Below are 13,886 nucleotides of genomic sequence, written 5' to 3' on the forward strand. Positions count from 1 at the left end.
ATGAATCTGAATTGAAAAACTACAATCCAATCAAATAAATCGCACTTTTACACCAAAATTGGACAAAAATATATTAAATATTATTCTTCATACAGTTCTGTAAAAATCGAATTTTACAGATTTTATTAACAAATATCCAAATAATGTAAACTTTTAGAAAACTATTATATGCAAAACAACAGTCAAGTAATGAACTTAGCTAGCATTGTTCAAAAGGCTAGCATCTTTCAAAAAGTTTAAATATGCAACAGTAATTTTAATTAAAACAAAAGGCAGAACACAGAATGGCAGAGGGCCTCTATTCCACTGATCTATATATAACTATAATATATATATATATATATATATACATATACACACACACATATACATACACACATATAATATATATATATAGATCAGTGCTCTATTCTGTTTATGTAAACGTATGTACACTTTAAGTGAAAATTATTGTGCAAAACAACAGTGCAAAACAGTAGTAATTGAACTAAATCCAACCTCAACTAAACAACAGATGTATCCACAAGCGAAGAACAAGTGTAATGTAATTGCTATACACATCAAATTGGACCGCTTTCCATTTAAGTACTAGTGACAGGTTTCTCTTCAAGAACAAAAGTTGCTAAACTTTCTGACAGTCTCTCCTGTCAGAAAGCTCATCAAGAACATGAGATGCTGCACTGAACAGTCTCTCACTCTCTGTGCTGGTGCTTGGGCAGATAAATACCTGCGTGCAATCAGCGCAAGCAAAGGAAAGCGGTCTTTGTTTATGCGATTTGTTAGATACGTCTCAAGCTGTGATGTAGCTGCGCTAGTTGTGGCACTGCTGTGGATGCACATTCCTGTAGAATCTCTTGCTGTACTCTGTGTGTGTGTGTGTGTGTTTGTGTATGTATATATATATATATACACACACACACACACACACACATATACACTCACCTAAAGGATTATTAGGAACACCATACTAATACTGTGTTTGACCCCCTTTCGCCTTCAGAACTGCCTTAATTCTACGTGGCATTGATTCAACAAGGTGCTGAAAGCATTCTTTAGAAATGTTGGACCATATTGATAGGATAGCATCTTGCAGTTGATGGAGATTTGTGGGATGCACATCCAGGGCACGAAGCTCCCGTTCCACCACATCCCAAAGATGCTCTATTGGGTTGAGATCTGGTGACAGTGGGGGCCATTTTAGTACAGTGAACTCATTGTCATGTTCAAGAAACCAATTTGAAATGATTCGAGCTTTGTGACATGGTGCATTATCCTGCTGGAAGTAGCCATCAGAGGATGGGTACATGGTGGCCATAAAGGGATGGACATGGTCAGAAACAATGCTCAGGTAGGCCGTGGCATTTAAACGATGCCCAATTGGCACTAAAGTGTGCCAAGAAAACATCCCCCACACCATTACACCACCACCACCAGCCTGCACAGTGGTAACAAGGCATGATGGATCCATGTTCTCATTCTGTTTACGCCAAATTCTGACTACCATCTGAATGTCTCAACAGAAATCGAGACTCATCAGACCAGGCAACATTTTTCCAGTCTTCAACTGTCCAATTTTGGTGAGCTCTTGCAAATTGTAGCCTCTTTTTCCTATTTGTAGTGCAGATGAGTGGTACCCGGTGGGGTCTTCTGCTGTTGTAGCCCATCCGCCTCAAGGTTGTGTGTGTTGTGGCTTTACAAATGCTTTGCTGCATACCTCGGTTGTAACGAGTGGTTATTTCAGGCAAAGTTGCTCTTCTATCAGTTTGAATCAGTCGGCCCATTCTCCTCTGACCTCTAGCATCAACAAGGCATTTTTGCCCACAGGACTGCCGCATACTGGATGATTTTCCCTTTTCACACCATTCTTTGTAAACCCTAGAAATGGTTGTGCGTGAAAATCCCAGTAACTGAGCAGATTGTGAAATACTCAGAAAGGCCTGTCTAGCACCAACAACCATGCCACGCTCAAAATTGCTTAAATCACCTTTCTTTCCCATTCTGACATTCAGTTTGGAGTTCAGGAGATTGTCTTGACCAGGACCACACCCCTAAATGCACTGAAGCAACTGCCATGTGATTGGTTGATTAGATAATTGCATTAATGAGAAATTGAACAGGTGTTCCTAATAATCCTTTAGGTGAGTGTATATACATACATATATATATATATATATATATATATATATATATATATATATATATATATATATATATATATATATATATATCTTGAAATTTCTGCTGAACAAACACTGCAGATTGCAAATTTGATGTCCTTATCAGAAACTGAAGAATTTCCACACCGCTGACATGATCGGCCTTTGTTTGGTAGCGCCGTGATAAGGGCTAGATTGATCCAGAATGAAATCTGAGCACTGAGGGGCGGGGCGAGGAGGTATATATTTTCGGCCTTTTTTCTCTTTCGGACGAAAATTTTCGGCGGCCGAAGTTAAATTGCGTTAAAAACACTTGGAGCGCAAATGCGAACTAAGGGATCTCAAGATGTGTTTAAAGATAGAGTATTAAACTACATTTAACTTGACACAGTGACCTAAACATTTTTTTATGACGCAACACACCCAAGACTCGACACAAGCATGTCTGACGCAGGTCGTATGGTCTTTACCTCACAAATATTTAATTACCAACAAGGTTAAGATGTTGTTCTTTAAACTGTTACACCGTTTTTACCCTGTCAATCTTTATTTAAGAAACATGCTCCCTGAAATAGATCCACTTTGCTCCTTCTGTAATGCTGTAGATTAATCTGCCCCTCACCTTTTTTGGGAATATGTCCACGCTGAAGTATTTTGGAGAAAATTGTTTGTACGTAACTCTATTTTAACTAGTTTTTCTTTGCTTTATAAATAAATTTTATTTGGTTTTCACAGTTTTGATAACTTAAGTTAATATTTTATGATTAATCCGTTTATTTTTCTAGCCAAGTTTTTTATACATAAGTGTAAATTTATGTCTATAAAGCCCCTATTTGCACTTTTTTGTAAAGACTTGAAATATTATTTAAATACTCTTTGTACCTCCAACAACTCCAAAGCATTGAAAACCATTGCACTATGTAATGAATATAATGTCTTGGCATTATTGTAAAATATATTTGTAGTATTGTGTACTATGTATACCCCTGGTTTGTTTCTAAAAAAATTAAAAATGTCTGACGCAGGTGTACATTGATGGGTCCTTAAACAAGCCCTCATAATAAATCTCCAACTGATTGACAAATTCACTTGTGAAATGGATTTCTGTGAACTGTATGCAAATTATTGGATTATGATCAATAATATGGTAGTAAACAATACAATGTATTGTAAAGCCTGTTTTTGAACGGTCTTATCAATAATTAACTCTACTGCCTCAAGAATGTAATGCATTAATGTAATGTAATGCATATATATATATATATATATATATATATATATATATATATATATATAGCTACATATGTTGACTTTATCACTTTCCTTGTGCCATACTTCAGTTGCAACTAGTGTTGTCAAAAATACCGGTACTAATTCGGTACTGAAACAAAAAAAACATTTACGATACCAGAATTTCTGAAGGTACCGGAGTACATGCAGAGTCGGGAACTTTTGAACGCTCACAACAAGCAAAAGATGACGACAAGCAAAGCTGCTGCGGAGTCTCAACTGAATCTTGTCGAAAAGAAAATCGGAAAAAGCCAGGTTTGGAAATTCTTTGTATTTGAGGCTGATGAAAAGGGAAACATCATAGATCAGCAAAAACCTATTTGTAAACGGTGAAATCTGATTCACATTCAGATTCAAACACTGAAATTTAGTGTGCTGGGGACTCATTTCAAGAGGTTGCAAGAGATGGCACATTATGGGCTGAACAAAATCCTGGCAAGAGGCCAATATAATGAGAGAACCCCCAGGGCCAACATCATATTCCATGGACAATATTACAAGTCCATTGAGCAAGCTTACTGTGTTTGATTGACACAGAAATGTGGCAAAACATACGAAAGTACACCGATGCGGAAGCTGTGCAGAATAATGCTGAAAAGTTCAAACTGACAGATGACGAACTAAAAGCATTTGTTGGTCTCGTTTATTTGAGAGGTGTTACGGGAGGCAAAAGCATGAGATTGGGTGACTTTTGTCTAACAAATTGACACTTTCTGGACACTTTTTTTCAAAGAGACAATGTCGCGACAGAAATTCCGAGATATCATGCGCTATCTGCGCTTTGATGACAAGAACACGAGAGCTGCCTGCCTTGTGACAAATAGATTTGCCATGATAGAGATATTTGACAAATTTGTGAAAAATAACATTGCTTCATAGAAGCAATGAGAACATAAGTTGATTATACCGAGGCGCACTGTCATTTCACAGAGTACATGGCAAATAAACCTGACAAATTTGGCATAAAATTCTGGGTGGCCGCTGATGTTGAAACAAAATACATGCTGAAAGCACATCCTTATCTAGAGAAAGACAACATAGGCCGGCTGGTCAATGTTGTCATGCATCTGGTCGAGCCTTTCCTGGGAAAGGGAAGAAATGTAACGGCAGAATCTTTTGGCGAACAAAACCACCATTGTTGGCACAATGAATAAAATCAGACGAGAGATGCCCCCATGTACACAGGCACAGTCTGAAAGATTTTCCACCAAGGTAATGAGGGCTGGAAAAGTCACACTCACTATTTACCAGGCAAAGCCAAAGAAAAATGTATGCATCCTGAGTACAATGCATCAGACAGTTTCAACTGATAATGTCTAGATGACCAGATGGCCCGAATGTACTCCGTAAAGGGTGGATCACATCACTACCCTGTAGCTGTGTTTTACAACGTCTTGGACCTGGCTGCAATTAATGCACACATTCTGTACAAACAGTGCATGGACGTAACTCCAGTAGAAAGCAATTTATTCTTGAGCTGGTAAAAGGAAATTTGTGAGCATCAAAAATGGCAAAGGCAGTGGGTGTAGTAGCACAGAAACAACTTTTTTGAACTGGATCGCATGGCCACTTGGGCAAAGATGGTCTTTAAGCCCAAGAAATCAAGTAGCCTGGTGATCCAAAAAGGGAAAACAACTGGAAGGTTCAAGCTACTTGTTCAAGGGGAAGTGATCCCTAACATCCAGAGGAACCCAATTAGATGCCTTGGAAAGTGGTATGATGATTCCCTGTTAGACAAGAACAGCATCTCTAGCACCAGAAATCAAGCTGAAGAATGGTTGAAGAAGATTGACCAGTCTGGCCTGCCTGGGAAATACAAGTGCTGGATCTACCAACATGGCCTGCTCCTGAGACTCATGTGGCTTCTCACCGTATATGAGGTGCTCCTATCAACTGTTGAAGTAATGGAGAGGAAGTTCAACAAGCACCTTAGAAGATGGTTGGGAATACCCCCGAGCTTTACATCCTTGGGGCTCTACATAAGGTCGGGCCAGCTCCAGCTTCCCCTGTCATCAGCGGTGGAGGAGTTTAAAGTAGCCAAATGTAGACTGTCCCTGATATATAGGGACTCTCAAGATAAACTCACCAGGGAAGCTGGAGTTAGAACAAGACCTGGCCGTAAGTGGGCCGCCAGCACCGCAATTAACCAGGCAGAATGTTCTCTCAGGACCAAAGACATCATTGGAAACCCTTGCACTGGAAAACAGGGTTTAGGAACAGCACGTTTCCAGCAGTGGTCAAAGTCCACCCCTAGGGAGAAGGGAACTAGGATCCAGGATGAAGTCAGAAACCTTGAAGAAGGGAGAAGAGCAAAATCCATCGAGCTCGCAACTCAAGGCGCCTGGACGAGATGGAACCTCCCGAAGAGAACAATCACATGGAGTGAACTGTGGTGGCTGGAGCCCTTCCGTATATCCTTTCTGCTCCGAGCAGTATATGACACCTTACCAACCCCAGTCAATTTGCACAGATTGGGGATGAGGGAGGACCCACTGTGCGAGCGGTTTGGTGGGAAAGGAACGATGGCGCACATTCTGTCAGGGTGTAAGATCGCATTGACACAGGGGAGATACAGGTGGCGCCATGACAGGGTGTTGGCAGAGCTTGCAGACATCCTGGAGCATGAAAGGAGGAAGAAACAACCAGTCAAAGCAAGACCACTGTTGAGTACCATCGCCTTTGTGAAAGATGACCTGTCATCCACAGCCAGGCCAGGCAGAATCTTCTGCATACAGCCCAGGGATGGGAAATGGAGGTTGACCTCGGGAGGACACTCCACTTCCCCGAGGCGGTACTGGCCGCAACTCTAAGGCCCGACATAATCATGTGGTCTCCAGAGGGAAAAAAATCATCCTGGTGGAGCTGACTGTGCTGTGGGAGGAGGGCTGTGAGGAAGCTGCAGAGAGGAAAAAAGCCAAATACCAGCAACTTGTCCAAGACTGCCGGGACAAGGGGTGGACAACATGGCTAATGACGGTGGAGGTCGGGTGTTGAGGGTTCCCAGCCCAATCTGTGTGGAACTTATTGACAAAGGTTGGACTGAGAGGCCACTTGAGGAAAGCAGCAGTTCGTAGGCTGGGAGAAGCGTCAGAGAGAGCCTCCTGTTGGCTCTGGCATAAGAGACAGGACACAAGCTGGAAGCCTGGAAGAAAGGGGCAGTGACCTGGCCAGTCACTGCCGACCCACCAACTGGAGGGTGTTGTGGTTAAGGGTCGAATCACCAAGAGAAGGTTGGGGACCACCTGATGACCTCTCTTCCAGGCCAAGGCTTTATCCATTAGAAATGGGTGTATGTTAGCATTGTAGATGTATTATACAACATTCACTAGCTTAGTTAGTCTATAAGCATTTATAGGCCAACTTTTTTTTATAAACATGAAATCCGTTCAAGAACAACCTGGACTTTTGTTTGCGCACACATAAAAAATTTGTGCACACACAAAAATTATCATTTTTCTTATATCATAATAATTATAATAATAAGATAATAATGACTTCTTAAATATTCTGAAATGGTAATGCAAACAGAATAAATCTGGATATAAAGAATTACATTTATTCAATGAAAATAATTTTTTAAAGACTGAAAATACATGAATGGTATTTTATGATTTTTAACAAATATAAATGATAATTAATTCAAACAGATAACAGATTAGATTCTATTGAATAAAACAGATCAAAGTTAACACAAATAAATGAGCAGAAATCGTGAAAGATTTCTCAATGCTCAAGAAAAAAGTTTCCATGATGAAATTGTAATATTTAAATCACTCATATTTTGGCTTGTATAATGGTGATACATATTCATATCACCCTCGCTCCTCCAGCTACAAGCCTTCAATCACAATGTAATTTATGCCAAACAAGAATGAAATTATACAAACTAAATATAGGAGCATATCCTAAAATAAACATAAGACAATTTTACCAGGACAAATGGATCTGGATCAACCATAAACAGAATGTCAAAAAATACAGTCACTGCTGCCTAACTCCGTGACATTTTTAAGACCAAGCCATTGGCTACGTGCATCTAGCGATCATTATGTGTCAGTAGCAGTGTCCATGTCTGAAGACTACGTGGTCTTCTGACCTAAGAGTAGGTTACAGTGGCTCCGCGTTTCTAGTGTAAACATTATCCCTGATGTACAAAATGAAAATAGGATGCCGTTATGCCGTTTATGTATTAATATGTGACGTTACAGCTAAAACAGGACAGTTGTCAGCACTAGCAACAAAAAAATATTACATATGCCACCAGAAAGAGAGCTTTGTGACAGTGAGAGCAGGCACTTTTCAATGAAGAAATAATGCTGACAGATGAAAATAACCATAATGGAAATTTCACAGTTTTGGTACATTTTAAAATATACTCATGTGAAAGCTTTACCACCAAACCATGAAGAAAATGCAATATTATAACTATTTTAGTTTCATAACAAATCAAGCAAGCTACAGGTATGAAAACACCTTAATCAATCTATTGCGACCGTTTATGCTCATGCGGTACTCATGTTATTTCTGCAAGCTCCACATGACTGGGATAGTCACCACTCTGCCATTTTGTTTGCAAGTGTGTCATAGCTCCGTCTAAAGAGAGCGAGATCTCAGCAAAACAGTCAGCATGTGTGACACCCTCAGCCAAAATAAAGTTGTTGTTTGGAGTCTGCTAATGTGATGCTGTCTTAAGGAGACTACAATGTTTTGACACACCTTCTTTACGGTCTTCCTCATCTGGTTCCATGAACTCTCCACCCTCCTCCTCAAGTTCATCTCCAAAGTAATCCTCATCCACACTGCCCAGAGACACCTCTTCATCATCCAGATCATCATACGAATCCACATCAGAATCGGAGTCTCTGCCTCCAACTTTCTTGGACTTAGGCTTCACATTGCTGCAACAAAGGGGGTATATACTTGGTCACTTCATGCATTGTTACTGATCAGACAGCTATTAGATCATGAAAAGACCAAGTGTAAAGGCTCAATCGAGACTACCTTTTTGCTCGCAAAAACAATTTAAATAAAATCCATATCAGTGTCCGATTTGAACTCTGAACTGGATCATGTGCATATCGACCTGCTTTTTTGAAGCAAACCTGCTATTCTGTAGTTTAAATTATTGTATTTTTTTAGTGCTAAAAATATCAGACTTTTGGTTAAAGCAGATATGTTTATGACACGTAATAAGAATTATCTTTAACGATGCTGTCAAAGTGAACAGCTGGCAAAACAACGCCCCTACAACATGGACCGCCATCTTGGATCACATGACTGTGTCACATAACAACAAATACATTTTCAAATATTCCCTGTGCACACGTCAACCCGAAGACAGCGTTTTCAAATGTATCCACTTCAGAGAGTGTTTTCGAAAAAGCTCAGTTTTTGCTGGAAAAATGCATCTTAGTGTGGCTAGAAGGCCAAAACGTAGAGAAGATGCGTTTTCAAATGAAAACATATTATTGTGGATGTGGCCTAAATCTAACCCACCTTTACAAAAATTAACCATGATTTTACTACACTAACCATACCATCACCCACTGTATTTTGTAAAATCATGGTTACCAGAAAATTAAACATAGTTGCAATATTAGGATCATATTAATGTAGTAACACCTTAGTTAATTGCATTAAAACTGTGGTTTCTGCCAAAAATGGGGTTACTGTATTACTATAATAAATTCATGGATAAATTTACCTGGAACAAACCTCTCTCTATAAAACATTCACAGTGACAAAATCACTGTGAGGAAACCTTTATATTAATTTTCATTTATTATTATAAATAATATTAAAGGAAATATTAAGATTGGAGACAGGAGTTGATCCTGGGTCATCCGCATGAAAAAAGCACATCCACACCGTCGTAACACCCCACACCACTGCTGTGACACTAAGGGTGCAGTTTCTCTTAAATGTTTCTGTTTCGACCAAACTATTGGAATGCATAGCCGTATTGAATGGCAGGTCCCATTTTCACCTAGTGCAAATATTCACTCCGCTACTATAGCGTTTGGATAGCCTGTAAATATTTTATGTAGTGATTTAAGTATTGGTATCCTGATATTATTGGGAGACCTGTTTTTTTGTAACGACTATATATAATGTGTATCCTATTCAATGTATTTTGTTGTGTGTGTGTATATATATATATACCACGTACAAAAGTACAACGAGTTACAGTAAACAATTTGGGCCTGCTCTAAGGAAGAGGTCTGCACGAGACTTTTTTTTTCATCCCGCTCCTGCAAGTTTCTATCCCACACTGAAATGCTCCCACTGAATATTACTCCATGCTCACCCGCTCTCTGCTCGCAGTGATTTTCTTCCTGACCGCTCCCATTTCCACATAGGGCAAAAGCCATACAAATAGACAACAAGTGTACATAAATAATGTTGTTTTGTTATTGCTGTTATCAGATGACAAGTGACATGATGCCCATCTGACTTGCCTGGTGTTGTTTACTTTTAACTAAATTGACAATTGTCTAGTCTCACATACTTTGATGACATGACAGTGTGTCCACGCTTTGCTCTGCCATTCTTCTTAAGCGCCTTTGATCACCTGCATAGTCTGTTCCAAATACTGGATAATTTGATGATCGTGCTGTGTGCATATTTTTACGTTGCATTTTCTGTTTATTATTAAAAAATTTAAATCGGAAATGTAATGCCGTGCCACAAGAAATTGAATGGGGACCTGGGGAATGTGGACCTCCACTCTGAGCTAAATAGTGCATTCAGAAAGTATTCAGAACTCTTAATTTTTCACATTTTATGTTGCAGCTTTATGCTAAAAATTATAATTTAAAGCATAAATTATAATTTTTCCACATAAATTCCATTTAACTCTATACCCCATAATGACAAAGCAAAAAAAACCAACTTTGATATATGTGTAAATTTATTAAAAAGAAAATAATGAAATAATACATAGTATTCAGACCCTTTGCTATGACACTTAAAATTTGGCATGGGTGCATCCCATTTCTCTGGATCATCTTTGAGATTTTTCTACACACTGATTGGAGTCCATCTGTATCAAATTCAATTGACTGTGTATGATTCGTAAAAGGCACACACCTGTCTATATTAGGTCTCACAGCACAAAATGCATATTAGAGCAGAAATCAAGCCATGAGGTCAAAGGAACTGGAGGACTGGTCAGGTTGAAGGAAAGCTGAACGCAGATATCCTTATTGAAAACCTAGTTCAGAGTGCTCTGGACCTCAGATTGGGCCGAATGTTCACATTCCAACAGGACAACACAAGAGTGGCTTAGGGACACTAAAAATGGCTGTCCACTGACAGTACCCATCCAACCTGACAGAGCTTGAGAGGTTCTGCATAGAAGAATGGTAGAAAATCCCCAAATCCATGTGTGCAAAGCTTGTTACATCATACCCAAAAAGAATTGAGGCTATAATATCTGCCAATGGTGTTCAACTAAGTACTGAGATAAGGGTCTGAATACTTAAGTCAATGTGATATTTCAGTTTTCTCTTTTTACAAATCTGTTTTTTGCTTAGTCATTGTAGGGTAATGTGAAAAACATTAAGGTGTCTGAATACTTTCTGAATGCACTGTAAATGTTAGCTGGTGCACAGCCTGAATATGGACACTAATGACAAGATTTTTTCAGACATTCATGTTCATATGTTCAGAATGCTGCTTTCTGCAAAAACCCTGGAATAAAAAATGTTCTTAAGTGCATGTAAATGAGGTCATTAGGTTTATACTTCTATCATTGCAGTTGAGTCACATGATGCCATGCACCATTCAGACATGTGAACGGTGAGCTCGGTGCACTTTGCTAGTTTTAACACTATTAAATGTCATAACAGGTGAGATTTGATACACTGTTATAACCATAACTGATCTAGGAGGACAATAGGCTCTGGGGACATTAAAAGACACTTACGTGCTCAAGACAATCAAGCTGATCGATTCAAGGAATGTAAGAAACTCTTACATCAATGGAAGGTCGCTTTTGTACTGATGTACACAGACAAATTGTTAATAGATGCTAAAGATGGCCGTAAAACATACACATGTCCCCAGCAAGTTAAGTCCTTCATAAAGTCAATGGAATGAGTAAGCAATTTTGTGGTATTCACGTTGCAGGGTTAATTCGCACGTTATTCTTTTTGTTTGGGTCAGGGAGAAGTTTGGGGTTTGATTGTTGCACTAATGTTGGAATGTGATCTTTATAAATTTAGTTTTTGACGGAATCCATTTATTCTATTATGTCAAACTATCAAATGTTAATATGACAGGATTGTCTCTCTCCACGTGGAATGTGAATGGGTTGGGGCAACCCATAAAAAGAAAGAAGGTTATTTATCTTCTTAAGTGTAAAAAATATGATAGTTTCTTCAAGACGCATCTTTCCCCATAGGAATCTGAAAAATTTGGGAAGATATAGGGTGGACATTTTTTCTTTAGTGCTGGCTCAAGTAAGCGCAGGGTGTTCCCACAAACTGAGAAAAATAAATTATATAGTTGGCGCTTTAATGTATCCCTTTTGCAAAATCCTGAAATCCAACAAATGCTAAAGGCTGAAATCAATGTCTGGTCCCAACTGGTCCCCTCAGTGTCCTCTGTGGGCGTGGACTGGGAGGCACTTAAGCAGTTCATAGGGGCCGGATCATACAGTATGCCTCATTCACCAAAAAATCCAAACCACGAGAACTCTGAGTTTTAAGGGAATATTAAAAGTTCTGAATGTCGTCTGATGTCCTCAGAGAATTGACCCGAATGAAATACAGATATAATACTATTTTGTCGTGGAAGGTGGAGTTTTGTCTATTCAGGGCAAGACAGTCATACTACTGATGAGGATATTAGAAACTTTGTGGAACCATAACTTATAACTTCCTAAACTGACGGTTGAGCAAAAAAGTTATCTTGATTCTGAGTTAACCTTGGTGAGGTAAATACGCCTTGCCTACAGGCAAAGCTCCGGGACCAGATGGCTTTGCCCCTGAGTTTTTTGGATCTTATGTTACAGAACTGGCTTCACTTTTGCTAGAAGTTTATGCAGAATAATTAAAGAATGGAAAGCTTCCGCCAACCATGATGCAAGCCCGGATCATTCTGATTCTTAAAAAGGACAAAGATCCAAGCGGGTGTAAGAGTTACTATCCAATTTCACTGATCCAGCAAAACGTTAAAACGTTGTAAAAAACGTTTTTCGGCTTGTATATCAAAATATTTCCCTTCCAGTGGCCCAAACAGGGCATTAAGTATTTGGGTATTTTATTCCCAGCAAATGTGTGTGATTTAATTAGAGTTCATTTTGACCCTTTAATAAAAAGGTTTGAGCGATGTGGGCAGGTGGGCTTCATTACATTTATCTATGATTTACCCTGGTAAAGTTTACTCCAAGGTGCTGGAGAGGAGGGTTCGGCCGATTGTCGAACCTCAGATTGAAGAGGAACAATGCGGTTTTCGTCCTGGCCGTGGAACGACGGACCAGATCTTTACTCTCGCAAGGATCCTGGAGGGGGCCTGGGAGTATGCCCATCCGGTCTACATGTGTTTTGTGGATCTGGAGAAGGCGTATGACCGGGTCCCCCGGGAGAGACTGTGGGAGGTGCTGCGGGAGTACGGGGTGGGGGGGTCCCTTCTTAGGGCGATCCAATCCCTGTACGTCCAAAGCGAGGGCTGTGTCCGGGTCCTCGGCACAAAGTCGAAGTTCATTCCATGTGGGGTTGGTCTCCGCCAAGGCTGCGCTTTGTCACCAAACCTGTTTGTGATATTCATGGACAGGATATCGAGGCGTAGTCGGGTGGGGAAGGTGTGCGGTTCGGTGGGCTGGGGATCTCATCGCTGCTTTTTGCAGATGATGTTGTCTTCATGTCATCATCGGTCCGTGACCTTCAGCTCTCACTGGATCAGCTTGGCAGTCGAGTGTGAAGCAGCTGGGATGAGGATTAGCACCTCTAAATCTGAGGCCATGGTTCTCAGCAGGAAACCGATGGAGTGCGTACTCCAGGTAGGGAATGAGGTTTTGCCCCAAGTGAAGGAGTTCAAGTACCTCGGGGTCTTGTTCACGAGTGAGGGACAATGGAGCGGGAGGTTGGCCGGAGAATCGGGGCAGCAGGGGCGGTATTGCACTCGCTCTATCGCACCGTTAGTCACGAAAAGAGAGCTGAGCCGAAAGGCAAAGCTCTCGATCTACCGGTCAATTTTTGTTCCTACCCTCACCTATGGTCATGAAGGTTGGGTCATGACCGAAAGAACTAGGTCACGAGTACAAGCGGCCGAAATGGGCTTCCTCAGAAGGGTGGCGGGCTTCTCCCTTAGAGATAGGGTGAGGAGCTCAGTCATCCGTGAGGAGCTCGGAGTAGAGCCGCTGCTCCTTTGCGTTGAAAGGAGTCAGTTGAGGTGGTTTGGGCATCTGGTAAGGATGCCCCTGGCCGCCTCCCTAGG

The 13,886-nt window shown here is 40.4% G+C and overlaps 1 protein-coding gene across 2 annotated transcripts in view; it reads right to left on the minus strand.

Moving 5' to 3' along the window:
• Positions 1-13,886, minus strand: part of cebpz (CCAAT enhancer binding protein zeta) — a 166,103-nt gene that overhangs the window by 41,417 nt on the left and 110,800 nt on the right. For both annotated transcript variants that reach the window (XM_052098572.1, XM_052098571.1), the window contains exon 12: positions 8,163-8,344. In XM_052098572.1, coding sequence (XP_051954532.1) covers positions 8,163-8,344 — 182 coding nt within the window. The remainder of the gene's footprint in view (positions 1-8,162; positions 8,345-13,886) is intronic.

This window comes from Xyrauchen texanus, chromosome 30 (genome assembly GCF_025860055.1).
Source record: "Xyrauchen texanus isolate HMW12.3.18 chromosome 30, RBS_HiC_50CHRs, whole genome shotgun sequence".
In the NCBI taxonomy this organism is placed as follows: Eukaryota; Metazoa; Chordata; class Actinopteri; order Cypriniformes; family Catostomidae; genus Xyrauchen; species Xyrauchen texanus.